The 22,239-nt window shown below is 46.3% G+C and overlaps 2 protein-coding genes across 4 annotated transcripts in view; one reads left to right on the top strand and one right to left on the bottom strand.

Moving 5' to 3' along the window:
* The window catches only part of LOC135367204 (mannose-P-dolichol utilization defect 1 protein-like), a 23,121-nt gene continuing 882 nt past the window's right edge, over positions 1 to 22,239 (bottom strand). The window contains exons 1-6 of one of the 2 annotated variants that reach the window (XM_064600362.1): positions 13,951 to 14,094; positions 12,838 to 12,903; positions 12,052 to 12,184; positions 6,417 to 6,621; positions 5,238 to 5,420; positions 1 to 3,548 (exon numbers count right to left, since the gene is read on the bottom strand). In XM_064600362.1, coding sequence (XP_064456432.1) covers positions 3,489 to 3,548; positions 5,238 to 5,420; positions 6,417 to 6,621; positions 12,052 to 12,184; positions 12,838 to 12,903; positions 13,951 to 14,038 — 735 coding nt within the window. In that variant the 5' untranslated portion in view covers positions 14,039 to 14,094 and the 3' untranslated portion in view covers positions 1 to 3,488. Of the gene's footprint in view, positions 3,549 to 5,237; positions 5,421 to 6,416; positions 6,622 to 12,051; positions 12,185 to 12,837; positions 12,904 to 13,950; positions 14,095 to 22,239 lie in introns of those variants that run through there. The other variant, XM_064600363.1, reaches the window with a different exon arrangement.
* The window catches only part of LOC135367203 (remodeling and spacing factor 1-like), a 22,410-nt gene continuing 14,655 nt past the window's right edge, over positions 14,485 to 22,239 (top strand). For both annotated transcript variants that reach the window (XM_064600360.1, XM_064600361.1), the window contains exons 1-6: positions 14,485 to 14,626; positions 15,260 to 15,351; positions 15,441 to 15,533; positions 16,718 to 16,917; positions 17,791 to 17,906; positions 19,259 to 21,501. In XM_064600360.1, coding sequence (XP_064456430.1) covers positions 14,485 to 14,626; positions 15,260 to 15,351; positions 15,441 to 15,533; positions 16,718 to 16,917; positions 17,791 to 17,906; positions 19,259 to 21,501 — 2,886 coding nt within the window. The remainder of the gene's footprint in view (positions 14,627 to 15,259; positions 15,352 to 15,440; positions 15,534 to 16,717; positions 16,918 to 17,790; positions 17,907 to 19,258; positions 21,502 to 22,239) is intronic.

Here is a 22,239-nt window from a genome sequence, read left to right on the forward strand (position 1 = left end):
TCACGTAACAAACAATTATTAATCATTTATATTACAACGTCTCATACACAATGCAAATATTATGGTTCCCAGACATTGATGAGTGTGAGATCTGGTGAGGGAGAGCTACCTTACCCTAATTTGTCGCATCATTTTCATCGTGCTCATCGAGCATATCAAATACCCAGTCTTGCAAATATATACGCAACACTAATGCCCCATACGACCACCTATACCGTACGGTTAAGTAGATATGCATACCTTGTTGCTCTTCTCTATCTATTCTGGAGAATCGCACCAGACGGCTCAGACTTCCCCATAACCTCTCCGTTATTCTCGCAAAGCAAACTTGTGCGAAATTAGTCCGGAACACACGTACGACTCAAACCTACTATAATAGCGCGTGTAATAAATATCACTGACAAGCGATTTGTTACACGACTGGCTAACACGTCGACTCAGTAGTTGTGTTCCAATACAGTTCTATGTCAAGTTCATCCGCTATACAAACGTGAAGGCGCCGTTTGACGAAATAATGGCCCCGGCGACCGATGTCGTATACCAGGGGACGAATTTAAAAGGCACCGTCTGGAGCCGATGACTGGTTTTAAGAATGAGGGCGTTGCTCAACGGTGATCTCCGTGTAAATGGCCGCATATCACACGTGGTATATGTATCAAAACCGGAATCACATGTGTACGTACGAAGTGTGCTTTGACTCTGAACCATGGGCTGGCGAATCTTCTGCGAAAGCCAAAGGGGTTATGCCACCAGGATTATGAGGCCTGAAGACTGTTTTGGGAATTGCTGAAACGTTTTCCGATCTCTGCCTTCGATGCTTCGAGGAGGTGAACACTGAGGAAGTTGCAGATAACGACGTTCATGTCTCGAGTTTTCGAAGGCAAAGTACAGACTTTATAATGACCCGTGAACTTCGAACACCACGTGCTGCAACCGTGTCTGACGGTAACGTCGCGGCATCCGCGCGGAAAGCCGCACCGCCGCCAGCACTAGTGTTCACGGCAATGGTAGCTGCTGCAGTGGCGTAGCCACGGGGGGGCTAGGGGGGGCTCGAGCCCCCCCTACCTGCCACGGACCGACCCACACAAATCGTGCAAATCCGAGAACATAATATATGGGGGGGGGGGGGGACCAGTGTGACTATCGCGAAAGTTCTTGCAGTTCATGGCGTCTATCTAAGAAGCACTCTTGAATGGTTTTCAAAGTATGAGCTTTTCAAAATACTTCCAATCTCGTGACACCACTTCATTGGTCATGACAGCCTATACATGTAATCGTACTGTGAACGTCTAAATCAACTATTTTCGTTCCCTTTTTTTTTATCCTCAGTTTGCAGTGTGCACAAGTATGCGTGTGTTGTCGACACAGGATCAGCGGGGGGGGGGGGGGGAGAGTTTTCGTATCGAGCCCCCCCTACCTTTGAGGTCTGGCTACGCCACTGAGCTGCTGCTGTCTACGCAGCCAAAGGTACGATGCACTGCCAAATGTACGATTTTGCGGGGGGGGGGAGGGGTTGAACTCCCCCCACCTCTGGCTACGCCACTGCGAGATCATCTGGCAGATCTGGAGCGAGCATCTGAATCGACTACAGAGCAACGAAATTCGTCACCGAGGGACCGAATCTGCAGATCCTGTCGGTCGAAAGACGTCGCTCACATCCGGCAAACTCAGCGACTCCGCCCAACGCTCGCTTTCGCTCGGCCTCGCAAGATCCGGAACGTGAAGACAGAGGATACGTTGGGCTTAAAGTATCACGCTGGGCCTGTTGGTACTTAGATATTCTCAATAAAAGCGCTAAAAACATGACAAGGACACACGTTATAACCACGCAGACACACAGAGAGCACTTCAGCAACAAACTTATCGCATGCAAGAACAGAGGGAGAGCGAGATTTGGGAGGTGTTTTGGAAAACAGAGGGCAGAAATGGGTGCGTGCTCTGCGGTTGGGGAAGGAAAGGATACGGCCCTTCTGGATACAAGGATGTGAGCCAACGCGTGCAATCAATTGATGTTGTAAGTGCGCTCGGTGTGTCTGCGGGGCTTTAAAGGGACCATGAAGCGATCCTCAAAACATCTGTAAACATGTGTATAATGCCCTCGTCACACAGGCTAATTTCGTGTCATTTTCGTCAAGTGCCTCTTCCCAAGCGACTGCCACTTTCACCGCATGCTTGCTACACGACCTAAGTAAGTGTCACTAAACTATGATGGCAATGTTGATAGATGACAATGAAGATATTGTGGTTGCCAGGACCTTTTGCTTTTCTTCAGTATGATTACCTGTAACTCAAAACCTGCCGTCGAGGTTACGCACTCGGTCCGCCCAAGTGAAGTGAGTTTGGGGAGCTCGCCAAATCGTTAGTGCACTTCCTGCAGAGTGTCACTAAATGATGCCGTGTGACAGCGCACGAATGACGGTGAAAGGACACTAAATTACTCCTTATGACAGGGAAAAAATGCGTTCCTGGCCATTCATTCAACATACATTCAACATGCGGAGTATTTTAACCAAACATAAAATAACGGAGACACTATAACTGAAAACCACGACCGAAAAAAATGCGACTGCTGCGACCCGACTGTTGCCGGCACGGCAGATTAACTAGATGTGACGTCAGGAGCAGGTTACCTTCCCCACTGGCGGACTGGCTTGGTGGAACCTTGGAGTGAGCAAATGACGTCAGGCGTCTTGTGGGGGGGAGGTGTCGGGCGATCGACGCTATTTTTGCGCGTGGACTGTGCCCGCGTTGAATGCAATATGGCAAAAATCGGACACATTTCTGATAAAAGCCATCCTCGCGGGCCATTCACACTGGGAACTCAGGTTTTCCGGGCAGCTCTTCATGATCCCTTTAATGCGTGCCGTCGTGGTGCTTTTAGCGCTTTTATTGATAAGACTCGTCGGAGTTCCGGCTGAATCCCAACTTTTTCAGAAAGCAAGCAGGACCGTTACATCGCGGAACAGTAGTCGTCAGTCAGTAGTAGTAAGTCGATCTGAAACGACCAGAAAAACACGCGATTCCGATACGGATCGGCCGGCAAAAAGCCGTCGCTCCGGATCAACCAGTCGAGTTCGTCATTAATCTCTTCGTGTTGGAAATCACTAATCATGCCGTAAAAACACTCGTCGGAGAAGACGTACTTAGATCACATTTGCACGTATTTAAAGCCAACACGTGAAATATGCGTGTTACCAAAGATGCGGAGCAATGTTGCCCATCTGCCCGGCGCACTTCCAATGTGCTGACTACATTCCCGCAGGCGGAGATATATCTCTGTGTCCGTGACATTATAGCTTTTATGTTGTCTCGGAATATAGTTATGTAATATGCGGTCCAGAGCGATGTTGATGGTTGAGTATGTTCAACTGCTTCACAATTTACACCTACATTGCTGTATAGACACTCTAATATAAAAATACCGCAGCTTTCGAGCGTATAGCTGTACAGGCAATAGGGCCCGACGGAATGTTGCTTCAATGCTGCGACTAGTCTTTCTTCCTCTGTTGTAGAAGGCGCTTATTGGTCGCCTCCCAGTAGTAAAGCACCTGAAATAGGAAGAGAAATCTCGATAACGTTTCGTTGCACACGGAAAGTGGACGGAAACATGGGAAACCATGGGAAAACATGGGGTCGAATGCGGAAACGCATCTATATGAAACAGATACCAGTATGTTCGACGTCGGCCGAGAATCTCTCGGCTAAATTTCTCGTCCGAAAAGTGCTTAGATATTAAATAAACGAATTTTAAAGGCTCGGCAGGTCTAAAACCGAAAGGGGCATCCAGTGACGCGGTTATAAAATTAAATTGTAAGTTATGGATTGCGAATTTAATTGAAATATTTTGCACGGTGACTCTGATCATCATAAAAAGCACGTGATAGCGTCTTTCTTTTTCTGTTTAAATGTATATAAAGTAAAGCAGCAGACAGGCAGGTTATGTTGGCGGCATAGTTTAACAGCTTGTTGCTTGTAAACCCAGCACAAGTTATACATGTGACAGGGAAGGTTAAGTATTTTTAATTTGCTAGTGAAATTGCGGTAAAACGGCTCGGGGCGACGTCTGGTGGGAAATAATCCCCAATTTGTCGAGCAACAGTGATCTATGTTCCCGACTGGCTTGCATGCTCATGATGACTACGTAGCCGACACGTAGCCGACACGTAGCAGACTTCTTTTGTTTTGGACACTGTGTTATATGCGCATGCAATGTAGGTTTGCCGCCGTACTTGGCGAGCAATGCGCAGTTGGTCTCGACTTCGACACAGTGTTGCTCGTAATTTTCAGTTTTAAGTTTCTAAAAAAAAAAAAAAACTATGAGCGCAAATGGAACGAAAATTGGAACGCAAGAGCAATGAGGACTCAGGTTATCGAATAAGCTTGATTCACATGACGTCATCCGCAGGAGAGCGCCACTGTAGCTAGCAGATTTGCCGCCATAAGGTAGTCCTCAGGTTCTGAGTGTCCATGCCTCCATCCACCATAGGATTCACAGTACGTTTGCTGTTTCAAAGTTACTATACTGTGTGAATATTTGCGCCACAATCCAAGTGTTTTCTATGTTTTCAACGTTAATAGACCTCTACCCGAGAAACGTCATCGTGACATTGGTAGACAGACTGAAACCGAAACAAATCGGAAGCGGAGGGCTGGGTTCCACGAATGAGCACTTATTCGCTGTCTCCTACTGAAAGAAAAGTAGGGCCGAAGGTCGCGTCCCTTTCAGGGACCACCGTAATCCCCTCAAGACCGTAGCTTTCGGGCGCGACCTTGTTCGCCCCTAGCTTCCAGCATAGTTCAACTCTACCAAATTGGTGGCGCTGTCGAACACTATGACGTCATTTGTTTACAAACACGGAGAGGCCCATAGTCCCCAAATAGCATATGGCAGGGAACGAAAACCGGAACCAAACTTCGAGGGACCTACATTATGGCGGCGATGTCGCCTTTTCGAAGCTAGTGGCCACTGGAGGGGTGACGTCAGTGAATAAACTATGTATGGGTAAATTTTCTGAGATTGCAGCTCTGCTGCTTTACAGTACCTAAAAGCGGTGAAATTAAAGCGTAATGCAAGCTCTGTTTCGAAAAACGACGAATGCAACCGAAAATTGCAGGAAGTATAGAAACAGCTGTGAAATTTGTTCGTGGGCACCAGTACATAACCTCACGATCATTACCCAGGTACGTCCGCTAGGAGGAGCTGAATTACGTTTTCCCCTAGTCATCCTACTACTTGCCTGAGTGAAAAGGGTGCAGTTCGCACCGGCGGCGAGAGCGAAGGTGGCTACCATCAACGGATCTCCAGTCTCGGTGAGCGATGTGAATATCCTAGCCAGAGCACCGCCAAACAGCAGCCCCGCTGTAATGGCAGACAACTGACCCGTGTGACCTTGCCGATAGTTCCGCCACGCCTGCATCAACTATTAAAAACAGCCAAGAGATATTGATTAAACTACATATTATTATATATAATATCAATAAATATTCTCTCAGGACGACGTATCTATGGTCGTGTCCATCCTAAGAACGGTATGTTTAAGCCCCGCCCTATACGTTTGTCCCTATTGGCTGCAATAGCTAGTCGCACCACTCAATGTAGCGAGCAGCGACAAATAGTGCGCCGACACAGAAACTAAAGAAGCGCTATAGGCTGCACCATGGTGGCGCAGGAGTATAACTTCTCCAGAGCTGTTATGGTCGATGGACCACATTTCCTGCCGTTCTTACACTCTAAAAACATAGCTTCACCGCATAACACGCTCCTAGCCAACCATCATCCCGAGTAACATCGTTCTTCCCTCTGATTTGCTGAAAACGGGGGCGTACGCCATTTTTGTAGCATTCTGCAGTTCATAAGAGACCACTCCCTGTTTGTAAACAAATGACGTCATAGTGTTCGACAGCGCCACCAATTTGGTAGAGTTGAACTACACTTGAAGCTAGGGACGAAGAAGGTCGCGCTCGAAAGACACAATCTTGAGGGGATTACGATGGTCCCTGAAAGGGAAGCGACCTTCGGTCCTACTTTTCTTTCAGTAAGGGGCAGCGAACAAGTGCCCATTCATGGAACCCAGTCCTCCACTTCCGATTTGTTTCGGTTTCAGTCTGTCTACCAACGTCATGATGACGTTTCTCGTGTAGAGGTTTAGTGCCACAAAAATGGCATACGCCCCTGGTTTTCAGCAAATCAAAGGAGAGAACGTTTTCATTCGGGGTTATGGTTGGCTAGGAGCGTGCTATGCGGTGAAGCTCTATTTATAGAGTGTAGGTGCAGCACGGGCACGTCTGCGTCCTCAGCCGAGTTTGAACCCGAAACCTTGGGATCACATAGCGTGCAGGTTAGTAGCTCATCCAGCAGGTGTGCCTATTAGTGCAGTTCAGCAAGGACCCTCCCAGCAGCAACCCTTAACTCTCACCTTCCCGAAGATGACAATGGGGACGCTCGCAACTTGCGCGGCAGCGAGAAGTGGCATTGGCGCTACACCTGACGACAGTATCGACGTCAGACCGATGTATGCCGCGAAGAAGGCCCACGCACGACCCTGCTGGCCGCGGAACTGCAACACCAGCATCGCAATGAGGGCCGTCTCGAAGGCCAAAAACAGGCCCTCGCCCCAGGCACTGGAAGAAAACGGTACTCCACATGTAAAGAGATAAAGTCGTCCCCAGAGGGATAGGGCCAGCGTCTGTGGATCAGCTGGAAAAAGTATCCCGTTATACTGCATTCGAAGGTTGCGGGGTCGGACCTGGTCCGAAGCTCGGTAACATGGCACAAATAGCGTAGGCATGACCTTTTATGGGGACGTTAAGGTACCCTGTGTTCAAAACCTTCTTGTGGGACGCGACAATGAAAAGGCGAAACTTGAGAAAGGTGCAAGCAACTGCGGCTATGAGTGACCGACAGCTGACAGAGTGTCCGTCCTGGGCCGACTTCAGGGGAAACCGTGGTGCCGCCTGTTGGAAACAATCTGCCTGATAACTTCAGACAGTATAGCCGGCACTGGAATTCGATCGCGATGCCATTCGTTGTCCGATAACGTCTCGCGCAAGTATAGCGTTCTATGGAGATATATGACCTATATCCGCCGGCCAAAAGCAGACAAGAATCAAGTCAATCCAAATCAATCAACATCTCAGACAGTCTTCGTTCCAGGTAGAATATTTCTAGCCGAACGGCGTAACAGTTTAATGTCTCTGTATCGGTGGTTTCAACGGGACAATGCTACTTTAAAAGCCACGCTCTCGCGTAACTCCGGCCGCACGAATTCCCAGCAAACTTGACTCCCAACCCCGTTGCTCCCTCATCGTGACTAAGGGCTAAAATGCATTATTTCCCCCCGATTCCTTTTTTTTCCCTCCATCTTCATCCTCGCCAAGGAGCGTGTGGGGAGGTTCCCTCAGGGCACGCCTCATTTCACGCGGCCCGCCCGACCGCTAATTACGCAACCCTCATTAGACCTTTTCCTTCCCTTTGACGCCCGCCGAGGCACGGGGATCCCCCCGCTGTGCAAACGGCGCTTCCATTTTGAAAACGGGTAAACCACGCTGGAAAACTTTAAAGAACGCATCTGATCGGAGCGTGATGCATCAGCGGAGGTCGCGTGCTATGCCTAGTCATCGGGCGTGCTGTTTTTAGGGGAAATATTAACTTTTCTTATTTTGAAGTCATGCTCGAACGCAACGCCCGGTTTCGTGGTTTCCAACTCCATCTTCCGTCGATCAGCTGGCAGCGTCACGGTCCACTTAGACATTCTAAGGTCGCGTGTTCGAATCCAACCGACGACTACCCGCAACCTGGGGGCGTCATCATCCACCACGGGGGACGTTGAAGGGGTTGTAACACTTTATGTCGGGTAAACGAGAAAGACAATTTATTTGAATTAATTTATTAATTGAATTAAATTTATTTGAATAAAATTTGAATAGACGCTATAGAAGATCGGCACCGCGAATACCCAAACCTATGTAGTCACTAAATAGCTACGCTAGCTAGTCTCCGCCACTGACGCAGCTCGGGAGAAATCACGTGCTTACGAGAACCAATGGGAATGGTCGTAATAGCTCTCACTCCTCTGACGTCAAAGCTTGACGCGCACGTGTGTTCGAAGGCTTGTATCTCACGTATCCTTGAACACACAGAAAAGTAATTCATTTGTCCTAGATACTCGGGCATGCACGGAACAAAGTGTCAAAATCTGTTTAAGATTAATTACAGACTATCGTATACGACAGAGAAACGGATTTAGAAAACGAGGTTGCTTTTCCTTTTGACGCCGCACCGCGTTTTCCCCTCTCGAGATGCGGAGAGACTCCCCAAAGCGCAAACCCCCCCGCTTCAGAGTTTTAACGACCAAGCTCCGTCGAAATTACGAGGCAAAAATGCATATACGCTCGTATTGAGTTGTAGGAGAACGGGTGTATCAGGCGCAGGGATTAATAAGGGTTCAGCGTCAAGCGGAGCGTGATGCTGGAAGTCTGTGGGAAAGACGGCCCGATAAGTCTTTTTTAATTCGGTTACGAAATGGGTTTTTGGACAGTGAATACATGCGGTACTGCATCCTTGTCTGTGTGTTACTGCTGCTGAATGAGGGCAACTTTTATTCGTTTATTGAAGGGAACGTACAATTTACTCTTGAAGAAAAAGAGGAGTAACTATAACCCTTCCCGGGGACTTTGGGGACTGTTTGCGGTGCTGAGGAGTAAAAAAGGAGCGTCAGGGGACTAAAAAGGGCAATAGGCGCAATCTATGAGCCTAAGAGATGTAACTGCACACCCCGTAGAGCGCATGCGCTCTAACGGGCAATTCTTGTGTTCAGCGGAGACGCAAACAGCTTTGCGAGTTATTCATGAATAAAATCCACAACAAAGAGATCTTCGAACAATCTTTTTAAAAAGTACAAGACTTGCTTGTCGTATGTGATCACTGGTTACACATGTCGCAGGGAACAGCAAATATATATATTAGCTTCTTGTTCTTTCTTAACGACAGGCTTTGTACTGCTAACTACTGGAAAGAAGGCGCCGTAGCAGTGTGAAGCAGCGCGAAGTAAATTCAGACGTCCATACGGTTTCGTTTTCGCGAAGAGGAAGGTGACATCGTCACGCGCACCCAAAGTATGTCTCCCAGCAACGTTGCGGAGCAACAATGTTGCCAGTCCGAAGCAAAGTAGAATCACTGGGTAAGGCGCTGGTGTGGCGCGGAAACAAAATGGCTTCTCTCGCTCGACTGTGGTACTCCAGTGTCACTAGTCTCTACTCTGAGGCGAAGCTTATTTAGTGACTCTACAGCAAGGTGTCGTATATCATTTCGCCGTGTTTTCGAAAATTAAAAGAAATTAACCTTGTAACAACCTCGCGGCACATTGAAATAATACAATTTGAGGCATGTAATTTCAATTGCACAAATTTGAATAATTCTTTTGAATAGCATTTCAACAATTGGATACGTTTCAAAAGAAGGGTACTTGGTGTGCAAAATCTAGAAACAAGTTTCAATGTGCGCATATACTTTAATGCCTCCACTGTTCCTGTTTTTCTTGGTGTCCACAGTGTAGGGCTTTTGCAGTCATCCAAACGGGAGGTACCGCAAAGTTTCACTAGAAGCAACAACGCGAGCCAATAAAGTCACGATACGTTCGCAAAACGTAAGGGTTTTCTTAGGATTTGCAAAGGTAAACAAAATGGCATCTGTTGTAGGTATCGCGATTCTGCAAGTCAGCTTCACCTAAAGCATAGGTGCGCTAGGAGAAGCGTGCTCTATAATTTGGATATCTGCGGATGATGATATTGTATCCACTCGCTTTGTAGAGACATGTACGAGGGCGGGTGCTGAAAAGTTCTCGACCGGACAAGCACGAACGACTATTCTCTAGAGAGCTGGCCTCAGATTTCCTGAAGAGTCTTTAACCCCTGAAAAAAGAATTCCGACGTCGGCTCTCCGAAATATGCTTCGGATGCTCTATCGCCTCCGAGTCCTCCCAGAATATCTTTCCCTTCAAACTTTTTCTCGGGTTTGGAAACAATTCTTTTTTTTTTTTAATAGTCCGATGGGCAAGATCCGGTGTGTACGGCGGATCAATGCATTCAAATGGCAAGTCATTCAGAACCTGCACGTCTTGCCTGCTTTGTGAGCCGATGCATTGTCCTGCAAAAGGAGGATGCCTTCCCGTAGCTTCCCGCGCTGTTTTTCTTCTGTATTTTTTTTTCAAAGACTCCTTTAACCGGCAGTGCAAGCTACAGTAGTATGCTGCATTAGCTCTTTCACCCTTCTGGAGATAGTCATCACCTGGAGATAGTCAGTCATCAAAACACCTTCCTTGCCCCAGAAAACCGTGACTGAAACCTTTCCCGCTGATCGTTCAGTCTTGAATTTCCTCTGCCTCAGACAACCCGAGTGCCACCATTCCATAGACCATGGTTTTGTCTCAGTATCATAGTGATGCAACCATGTCTCATCAACTGTAACAAGTCGCTCAAGAAAAGCGTCACTAGAATGCTTAACAAAATTAACAAAACTGCTTAACGGAACATCGTTCATGGGCACAATTAAATAAATATCTATCTATCTATCTAAAAAATTAACTTGGAGGCATCCGTTTGGCATTGTTTCTCATCGGCATTGAAACATTCCGGCACACATTTGGCTGACAGCTTCTGCATGCCAAAGTCCTTCATGAATTATAAACCCAATGCATTCTCTGGATGTGCCTAAGGTCTCTGGAACTGTTTTAGCCAAGATTCGCCAATCTGCCAAAATGAGGGCATGGACGCTATCAACAATTTCGGGTGTTGACACCGTTGGAAGACTTCCGGATCTTCCGGCCTCTTCTCTGTCAAAATCCCCATGCTGAAAGTTTGTAAACCACATAATGGCACTTGTTACATTAACTAACAGGTTAACATCAAGTATGTAAGTAGTATTAAGTAACTCTAAAGCGAATCTGTAACGCGGGGTGTTCATTTTTGCTCCAGCTATCCACAGAACCATGTCTATTTCAAAGCTTGAACTTTGGGCTGTCATGAAGTTCCTGTTCGTGCTGAAGAAAACTCCAAGGTGAATCTATAATATTATATTATAATTTCTTTATTTTCTTATTTTATGTGCCCATCAACGGACTATGCCCATTTTTTATTATTATTTATTGTTATATTATTTATTATTATTTTTATGATTAATTATATTACATATAGTATATTCCCAACGAGCAGCCACTGGGCCCTGGCTAATTTGCATTTGTACACGCACTCTCTGGCTTGCACAGCGGCCTCCACAGGTGGCGCAGTCACCGTGGGCCGCTTAGGAACACTGATGTTTCGTTGCGACACACTATTCGTGCCGACCCAAGATCGTGTCACTTCCCTGCGCCGGGCTGAAGAGTCCCAAGTAGGACGAAACGGCTGTCCTCGGCTGGGAGTGTACGATCAACCTGTAAACATACTCTCCACGTGCAGCCACAGAGCTTCGGCTAATTTCAATTTGTAAACATATAGTGTAATATATATACATTATATAAACGTTTATAAGTCAAGCGTGTCACATCCCAGCTGTGGACGCCCATTTCATATTGAACTAATTCTAAAAGAAATAGGTTCAATAACCACCAATCAGACGTGACAAAAAAAACTAATCTTCCAGTTTCGCGCCATTTCAGCCAACCGAGCCATTCAATTAACGTAGTTTCAATTTCTCCTCTTCGATCAAACTTTGCTTTCGATCTATCACAAGAACAACGGGAACCTTATCTTATATACAAATTCCAGTCCCCCATTAACGAAGACCCTGGTATATTGCCAACAATAAGAACTTTAACTGCTTAGAAAAGGTACTGTTTCCTTTTCTTTTTCTTCTCAGCCGGACTCATGACACCCTTCCGACCCCAAGGACGATGACCTCACGATTGGACTTGACACGACAACGTTCCCGAGCTTGACCCACTGACGACCACCAGGTGGTGCGAACCCCGCCCAAATAAAAAATCCAAATATTCGCACAACCCTACACCTCAATCCTGTCTTTGCCCTCCACTTGCTGAACAACTGACCCAACCCTACCTGAAGGGGTATCTGTTAGCAAAGCTGTAGGCTGTGGTGGCTGTGATACCTCCCAACTCTAGCAGGACTGACGCCAGACTGATACCCTCTGCACTTTGGGCTTTCCATAGCTTGACAATCTGGGGCACCTTCACTGCAACAAGAGAATGCAAATGAATCAAAGCACATGCGATCAAGTGAAAGAGAGTACCAGAAGTTGAACCGGCCATGGGTAAGTTACCTAAAAAAGTAACCGAGTTAAAGCTACTCTTTTTTTGAAATGTAACTACTTACAGCTACAGTTACCACCATTAAAGTGACATAGTTACTTTACAGTTACATTTTACGGTTACTTTAACCAAAACCAGTCACTAGTTGCGGTTGCAGGTTACTTGTAGTTTAGTTAGTACGCGAGACTGAGTTGAACAATTGAGGTACCTTGTCACGCACGGCATAATTCTTACTAGGGTGACCAACGGTAACCTCAACATTATTGCAATCGATCAGAACTCTTTGATATTGTTCGCTTCCACATCGATGCACACAATTATTACCCCCTAACCATACATATGATGCATGTAGGTACCCAAAGTTTGAGCACATACTCCTTGATGGATTTGTTTCTTTTTAATGAAGTTCCATCCTGCAATTTATGCAACTGAGTTGCACTGCACTAAGCTATGGGCAGCTTTGTTAGAAAGCCAAGGTTGTAATACGTGAATAGATTCTTTCTGGGACAAAAAGGAGACTCGCTACCAGTATTTTGGTGGAATTCTAACCAGTGTTGTGCGAAAAGGTGAAACTTACCCAGGGTAGAGCCCACAATGATGCCATAGCCGAGGGTCTTGCTCAGGGCAATTTTTAGGCAGCCAGCTGGAACAGGTAAAGTATATGTATCATTCTCTGCTCTTTTAGTTCCAAAGATAGAGGTGATATTTCATGGAATCTAAGAAACAAGCACAGTGACAGATAAATGCGACACTTGTATCGTTGAACAGCATTACAAGAAGCCTGTTGTAGAGGTTCACATACTCCATTTCACAACATTCGCTCTTCACAAACTGACATCGGCGTACAGTGTGCTTATGAAGCGCAGGAAGCTATGGCAAAATATGCTCTCCTGCTCAGTTTTACAGGCTCGTTTGTGGTGTTTTATTGCCGAGCAGTCTGCCTACTGACAGGGCGGCATGTTGTTTGGGGCAATCGTGCATCCTGGGCAGACTTCACACGGAGCTATGCCAATGTTTGCTTTACAATGTCTGAGAAAAGCCCAGGAACACATAGGACTTTCAACTAGTATTTGCAATTTTGGAGATTTGGCGATTTTCACGTTTTTTATTCCCTCGCAGCCATTCAAGCCCAATAACTGTAAACTAGCGCACGTTCCATACGGAGAAAAGTGTGTGTGTGTGGGGGGGGGGGGGGGGGGGGGATTTATATGCAGGGATCTGATTGAGCGTTCGAGAGGGGAGGCCAGAGGGGGGCAAAGGGGCCGTGCCCCCCTGGAGCTCCAATGTCACATAAAATGGTGCGTTCTTTAATCATAGGTCGTAATGATTATAATATGAACCTCCGAACACCCGCACAGTCCGCAGCGCCCGTCTCCAGGAAAAGAGGTGTGGGGGGTTGCACGGCTATGCACCCCCTCCCCTTGGAGAAAACCCTGGGAACACCCATGGTTATATCTGCATCTTTTAGTACGACTGCGAAACCATGCACTCCATATTTCTTTCATTTTTCTGCTCCAAATGACCCAGCAGCGATCGTCTTTTCGGCCTGCTTGTCGTTCTCCAGCAAACACAGATTACTTATCAAGTTCGGACGTTGCTGAGCCGAATGTTTACGTGGAGCAGACGATAGTAGGACGTGGCAGGTAATTACAGTCTAAATTCGTGACATCTCAAACCGCTTGTAACTTACGGTCAAAGAAGTTGTGCTCTACAAAGACCTCGTTGTAGCATTTCCCCGGAAAAAGTAATTCCAAGACTTGTTTAATCGTTTGATTCATGACCGTATTCAATGCAACGGGAACTCGTCCCCGTGGAAGGCAGTTGAATCGGCCTAGCTAGAAAGTTGCGTATTTGAACCGAACCGGCGAACTCCACCGATAAACTTTAAACTCCCGAGTAAACTGCATTGGCTACTTGTATTCTCAACCAGCTTCAGAAATCAAAGGAAACGCTTCTTTCACGAACTAATTCATACTTATTTTGCTGCTCGAATATATTAGTGAGCGTGGTAACTGTAACAACTATAACACAGAGAAAAATCTTGCGCAAAAAATGTTGCAAATAAATCTCACGATATATGTTTGCAAATAGCTTCAGCTAAGACGCCCTACCAGCGAGGCTTTTTAAAGTGCAATATTTTTTGCGAACATTTTTCAATTTCCGTTACTGAGGTAACTCGTCTGTCGACCCTGGAAAAAAATCTTTGTCGTCGAGCGTTTGGAAAATGGCGTCTATTGCCGACGAAAACTGTCATGATGATCCAAACTTCGCTGTGATCTGCTCCTTCGTTTTGAATTTTGGTGAATTATGCGGCGTAAACGTCACAATATCGGAGCTGCAGTCCATGCTGGAGGACACAAAAAACGGTAGGTGACCGTGTCGTCGCGTGAGTTACCGCAGGAAGCGTCATAAATTAACCGCGGCTCGGTCCTTCGATGTTGTCTTTAAAACCGATGTTGTCAGAATGCAGGTGCCCACAGATATACACTACATCGAGTATCGTGGTAACGATGGTGCCCTAACTATTATAATATTGCGCATGACGATGTTGTGTACACATGCACTCGTATTCTGAGAGCTCGGCTGATTTTGTTTTGAAGCACGCCACATGAATATAACGCAAAAAGTATTTAGTTGTATACCTGCTCGTGCTTCAGTACCTAATACCGCGGGGTCTTTGGCCTGTCATCTACTCTGTGTTTCGCTCTACCTCGAAATTTTGACGGTACGAGTTATCACTCATGGATCTGTGCCGTTGAACTCTCCATACAGCATGAAATTTCTAGCGTTTTGTGGTCGTGTGGCTGAGATTGTGTGTTTACTGTTCGATATTTGTCTCTCTCTGTCGGTGTCTGGTCTGTGGTGTAACATTCCTTCATTACAGTACAAACAACAATTCACACTAACCTTGCAGCGAATGCAAGAAAAAAGCAAATTCAAAGTTTATTTGGCAGACATGTTTCGGAGACGAGTCGTTACAACATTATTTTGCTTTGCAGTAAGCGACGCTCTCATCGAACTTCACGTTGTGCTGTTGCGTAAAGCAAACAAGCGTGTCACCCGTGACCGTTGGGAGAAGTGTCTCATCAAGGTATTTTGCCGAGAAAACTTGTCTGCGACTAACGCGGACGCCGTGAACAATTTCATCAAAGCCTTTTTTTTCTAAATCGTCTCTTTTAGTTTTGTCATGAAGGCAGTAACGTGGAAGGCTGGGAGTTGGAACGCTTTGGCTATCGCAAGGCCAAGCTGGCCACCAAGCTATCACTTCTCAAGGTAGGTACCACCTTTATTTTACTTTGAGTTCTGTCATTAATGAGGCATTTATCCGGTGAAAGATTTTGTAGGATGTACACTTTTGGACAAGTGAACTCCGCCTACAAATCTAAATGTGTGTGTGATTGGCTGAGGCAGGCACATGACACATCCACGTCACGTCGTAGTGCACCTGCATGATTTAAAATGGTTGCTTATACAGTGATTGCACTGCAAAAACATTCAAAAGATTACGTGTTTAGAGCATATTTGCATGCTTATAAAGAAAACTACACATATTCACATTAACAGAGCACGTAAGTCTCCCTAGCCCTTTCTCCCTGGTGCTCTCCTCTTGATTTCCCGAAGATGAAAAAAATATAAAAAAAACTCAAAACCACATCGCGTAGCAACAAAAGCTTGGCAGTAATGTTTTTTGTCCTGTCTCAAGGTGGGTACCGAATACCATTGTACGAGAGTATTGAATTAAAAATTGTTTGTTGTAGGCCTCATGAGGGTCTTATATGTTTAAGAAGCTGCTGTAAATGCTTAATAAATATGTTAATATTATGCTTTTTGCTTTAGGTAATCATAAGCTGTCAATCATCAGGTGGCACTGGGTTAGCGGATACACCTTTTCGGTCAGGGAAGGGATAACCGATCTGTTTCTAAAGGGAGCTCTATTGTCGTGTGGCAGTGGTCACACAACTCCGTTCGGAGAAGTCTCGTTCTCCCGAAGGTCATTTACGTTGCCTGTATGCCTAGAGCATTGCTGTCCATTATAACTAGACCCTGAAGTTTTAGGGTTAAACCTGATTTTTCCCCGAATTTGCACCCCGAATCAAGGTCCACCTGCTTTGGGTTAAACCTGATTTCTACCCGCAAAACTGCACCTAAGCTATGCACCTGAAGGTAAAGGCATACTAATTTTTCACAAAATACATGGTTGACCTCTACTTCTGATACCTCTGGCACTCTGGATGAGCGCTAGAACGAATGTTTAAGCTGCATTAAAGTCTGATTTCTCCCCGAATTCAGTCTGATGGTAATTTTACACCCAAATTTGCATGAATTTTTTACATTAAGTTATTGACCTGATTTTCACCCCCCGAATTTGGAAAAAAATGAAACCCGAAAACTTCAGGGTCTAATTATAACCTGTGTAACTGTATTTGGGTCTTCACTGCAACTCGCACATGTTTCAGCGACTGCTGGAGGCCCAGTTTGATGGCAACGCCCGTTTGAAAGGAAACGTAAACGGGCGCGAGGCCAGCGCCCTGCGTTTGGGGCCCCTCGGGAAGGACATTCGTGGGAACAATTACTGGCTGCAGAGGGACCAGCAGCTGAACCTCCGCCTCTACAGAGAACATCCGGACGACGAACGCTCCTGGCAGCTGATTTCGCGGTATGGCTCTTTTACGTTCATCAGTCCCTATAGTGGCTTCACTGTCGAGATATCGCATGTCTTTGACATTACGCGTCATGGTATGTGGACCACTGTGACTTCCCAGTTACATTGCTGCTGATGTTATTACAGGTAGTGTTGAATGGGTATTAAAACGGACGGTCTTGTTGAAGTTTGACACCCCTGGGTATCTTTAATAGGTATATACACTGGCAAACAGCGATACAACGACGAAAAAAGTTTGACGTTTCGTTGTTGTATTGTTGTTTGCCGGTGTATATACCCATTAAAGATGTCAATCCCTGGTATTTGGACTATTTTCAACCCCTGGGTATTGATTGATGGGTTGGATTAATCATCACTTCCGCATTATCATTGTCTTCCGCAGCTGACTGAATGACAGAGCACATAATTTTGTCGTGTAAGAAGCTGTTGTGCATGTGGCTGTCCAATCTGGGACCAAGTGCAATGATGATGTGACAACACAGAAGCGAGACATTCGTGGGATGGTTGAAGAATGGCATAAAATCATAAAACCTACATCGCCTGTGTGACTTAGAAATAGTAGAAACGGACCACAAGAGCTAGAACTAGTTTCCCATAGTCCCAACTGGTACTAGTGCGAATATACGAAAAGGAAAGGGACATTCCCAGAGAGTGTCTACTTTCACCACCTTCTCTTGCTGCCATCAATGTGTAGAGTGTGCAACTTGGGAATAACTGAATAAACACTCTTGCCACTGAGCCACCAGGGCGTAAGTAAAAGTGTTGTTTCTAGAATCTAGAGCATGTATAGAACATGGGTAAAAGCTCTGAACTTGTCATAGCAGTGCATCGCCATTGATGGCTATCACCATGCACATTCCCTCATAGAACAAGAGATGAGCTGGCCAGCCTATTGTCAGACTTGGAGGCTACAGACGGGATTGTCAAGAAGGAAGAGAGCACCTCATTGGACAGCGAAACTGGAGAGAGTAACCTAACAGAAGGTAGGTGATACAGGAGAAGGCACTTGCCATATGTGCCTTGTACGTAGAGCCTGAAGTTTTCGGGAAATATTTTTTTTCTAAATTCGGGGGGTAAAAATCGGGTAAATAAACATGTGCACTAAATTCATGTGAATTCGGGTGAAAAAAACTTCCAGTATGGTAAATTCGGGGTGAAATCGGGCTCAGTTACTCAACTAACTGTAGTGGTTTGGTACAAATGGTGATGTAACTGAATTTCTCTGCCAAACAAGTAAATTAATGCGTTCCTACAGACATCCCAGTGAGTGCAGTTTGCCAGGTAAAAATCGGGTTTCACCCTAAAGAGGCAACTTTAAATTCGGGGGAGAATCGAGTAAAAAGCCTAAAACTTCAGGCTCTACTTGTACGGTAACTTGAGTTGAGCATTAAAGTTAAGTATCTTAAATACTATTGCGAGTAACTTGGCATGTTGCAAATCCTTTCGAAGGTCAGTATTTCGTAATCTAACTTAAATGCTCTTTCCAATGACTTCTGCTCATTACCTTCCCGAGAAATATTCCCACTTATCTCGGCAATGCGCTTTGTGCTGTGCACATCCCCTAGCATCTGAGATATTCGGGACATTCACGGTCCCTCTTGGAAAGGGGTAGCGTGCAGCGCCCCTGGTTTGAGAGAATGCATGAGTGATGCGTTGTCCTGAAGGGTACGTGGGTGAACCATTGAGACCCCTATCGGGTAGGATAGCAGACGCGTGTCAAAAGCCACGTTAAGAGAGGGCACACCGAATATTAACACTTTTGTGAGGTTAAAGCAACGATAAGGAGAAGGAGGACAGTAAATTCTGTCGTTTCTGTTGAGTGTTAATTCGCATCTGTTGCGCGCCTGTCCAGTATTGGAGGTAATGTTCTTAAAACAAAGCTTGGCGGGCTATCGGGTAGTACTTTCGAAATGCAGTTGCTCCCGCGAGCTAATAAAGTTTTTTGGTAATGCCATTTTCAACTTCATGCTCTTCGTATTCCTCTGATAGCGAATTCTGATGTGAAAGTATCCCGAAAGTAAGGAGTTACTTTTAAGGGTATTCAATTCTCTAGCGTGAATACTCTTCAAGATTGGGCATTTAGTGCTCTACTCGGTTACGTTTCTCGCCCACTACTCAGTAACTTAGCTTAGATACTTTTAGCTTAATTACCTTAAATTAAATTACCTTAAAATTAATTTTAACTTAATTACTTTAACTTAAATACTTTTTGTATCTTGTACAGGCCTGGTGTACAGACGCCAGGTGACGCTAAGAATCTTTGAATTCACGACCAGCCTCACACAGACTTGTCTCTGATAATGTTATTTTTGGCGTTGAATTCTCTCTTCCGCAGCAGAGAAGCCCGACAGGAAGGACCTGAAGCCTCCATTGACGGACACCGGCCAGCATCCTCCGCTCGAAGAGACGCTGGATGCCCGTTTTCCCACCCCTGGAATCAAGCGGGAGGCCCTAGAGCAAGATGCAATCAAGAAGGAACCTACAGACGAACTTCCCTTGTCTTTGAAGAAGGAACAACACTCGCCACTGCAGCCACTGCATGACTGTGCAAAGGCAGAAGAGTTAGAAAAGCAGGGAAAGCAAAATGGAGAAACCACAACGAGCGGCATCAAAAGCGTTGAGGAAGAAACGACAGAGAAGGAAAGCGGTGCTTCCGCGAAAACTGATATTCCTGCTCCATCTTGCAGGCGATCGTTGTTCCAAGAAGAGCAGTCTTCGGCACTAGACTTGACCTCATCTAAAGGGACCAAGAGGGACCTGGAAGAACATGTTGTTGAAGGCAGAGCAAAGAAACTCGAAGTGGAGAGCCCCGCGAAGTACGCCGTTGCGGAGGCCGCAGAAGCCAACAAAAAGGTCGCGGACGTGTCAAGACTCGGTGGCGATGTACGCGCAAACGGGCTCGACGTTGAAGTCGAACGCTCTCCGAAGGACAAGGTGCAAGGACGGGAAAAGCGCGGAAGTGTGGACGACGGTTGTCACGGAAGTAACGGCATGGACGGTGAAGCTGGACAATCATCATCGTCAAAAGTACGAGGCGTTGATGAGGGAACAGACAGCAACGCCCCGTCCGTCTCTGTACAAAATAATGTAGAAACTGGCGCTGTGTCTATTGCAAGGAAAGAGAAAGACGAAGGCGCGGAGGATGCCAAAACTAAAACATCTGAAACTTCTGAAAAGGAGGGCAGCACGGTTAATGTAGAAACCGAGGTTCCAGTAGCGGTGGAGGGTGATAGCGTAACTGTGAAATCAAAGGAGCTGAATCGGGACTCGAGTGTGCTAAGTGAGAAAAGCAATAGGAAGCAAGATTCAAATTGTGATAATTTAACCGTCGAGAGCAAGTCAGCAGAGCAGTGTAAACGGGGTAGCGAGGACGTTGAAAGAATAGAAGGGGATGACTCGGAAGCAAAAAAGGACGACAGCGCGGAGGAGCCTGTGCAGGAAGGGAAAGACAGGAGGGGCAACGCCACGTTGGAGAAAGCAGGCGCTGAGAAGCGTGTGACAGAAAAATCTGAAAGAAAAGCAATAAAAGAATGCCCAGTCGCGGAGGGGGCGCAAGCAAAAGTGGATGAGGTGGAAGCTACGGAAATTGCCGAGCCGGAGGCGGAATCAAAGTCGTCGAAAAGTACTCAGCGGAGTAGCAAGAGTGGTGCGAAACGTGTCGAGGGCGAGAAGCTTTCTCAAGATGTCCGTGAGGAAAGTAGGAGCATAGAAAAGAATGCCGATAAGGAGGACAAAATTGCTGCAAAGCAGCAAGCTGCGAAATGTGCCGCGGAAGAACAAAATTCAGTTACGGTTGAAGCTTCAAGGAGCACAGAAGGTGCTGGTGTATTGGCAGACGACAAAGGACAGAAGGATTCAAGTCAAACGTTAGTAGACTCTGAAAAGGGTGCGGGTTTAGACATAGCAAAGAAATTGACAGAAAGTGACGAAGTGAAAAAGGGGAAAGGCGTGAAAAGCCCAAGAAGCCAAAAGGAAAGAATGAGGAAAGGCACAGCGGAGACGGAAAGATCCCCAACTGAGAGACCTAGGAGAAGTAGTCGGGAGGTGGACAGGGACCAAGAGGAGAAGCGCACCAAAGAAAACGAAGAAAAACTCAAGCGAGAGAGAGCTCCCAAAACCGTAGAAAAAACCGACAAAATACAACACGACAAAGACGACTCATCAACTAGCGAGAAGGAAGAATCCGCAGACGCGGAGGGAAAAAAAGGCGGTTCGGAAAGACTCGGTCGAGAAGCGGACGTCGAAATGGAGCCTGGAACGGTGGAGGCCGAGAGGGAGACACCCATGACAAGAGGCCGTGGCTCGTGGCGGAGGGGACGAAGAGGAGGTGCCGCACGCGGAAGAGGGCGCGGACGTGGAAGGGGTCGACCGCGGAAGGACACGACTCCTGAGGTAGAAGCACCTTCCACACCTCCAGAGGACTGTATTGGGAGAAGACGGAGCTGCCGAATTCAGAGCGAGCAGCAGAAGAAGATGGCAGAGATAGCGCAACGTATGGCAATAGAAGAAGCACTCCTGCCCGAAGAGAAGCCCACAAGGGGGAGCAGAGGTGGCAGAGGAAACAGGAGGGGAACTAGGGTAAGGCTGTGCTGTATTTGATGTTACATTTGAGGGCTCGGAATCTGACGGTTTTATGCCTTATTTATGTATCTTGCATGTTCTGTATGCTGCTGAAGTTTTCACATGTACTACATGGATTGAGCCCCCAGCTAGCCGCGGAATTGACCATGTCTCGCGGAACCTGGTGTTTCCCTCAGAATCTTCTGTTTTTTCTTTTGTTTTTTTCTTGCAGAATATTCTATATCTCACAGAATTATGCAAGGATTTCAATCGATTTGTGACGTTTTCGCGGGTTAAACCTGACCAGTCGCTAATGCAATGCCTGACGCAACTGATACAGACGGTGCTGACACGATTGAACGTGTATGTGCACACACGTGAATATGCCGTTACGAAAGGAAATGTAACAGCAGCGACGCCCGAAGAGAGATTGACAGAGTTGAGTCTAATTTTCTTTGTGCGCTGGAAAGTTACAAAAGGCTGGAAAAGCACGCAGGATGAGTTGGTGTGCGATCTTGAGAGATTGCTGGCCTTTCTTTTTCTTTTTTTTTTTCTGCTTGTTCTTTTGCTTGTTTTTTCCCACCCACTGAATCCTGCGGATTTGTAAATCCCACTTCACGGAAATTTTCCACCGCAGAAAGCTGGGGGCTCTACACATGGAGAGGTAGCAGATCTTGCAAGATGTATCAGGCTATTGAGCTGATCGATCCGTGATGGCAGTGAAGACCGCTTAGCAACACTGGTTGATAGAAGGCA

Source organism: Ornithodoros turicata, chromosome 8, assembly GCF_037126465.1.
Source record: "Ornithodoros turicata isolate Travis chromosome 8, ASM3712646v1, whole genome shotgun sequence".
Classification (NCBI taxonomy): domain Eukaryota; kingdom Metazoa; phylum Arthropoda; class Arachnida; order Ixodida; family Argasidae; genus Ornithodoros; species Ornithodoros turicata.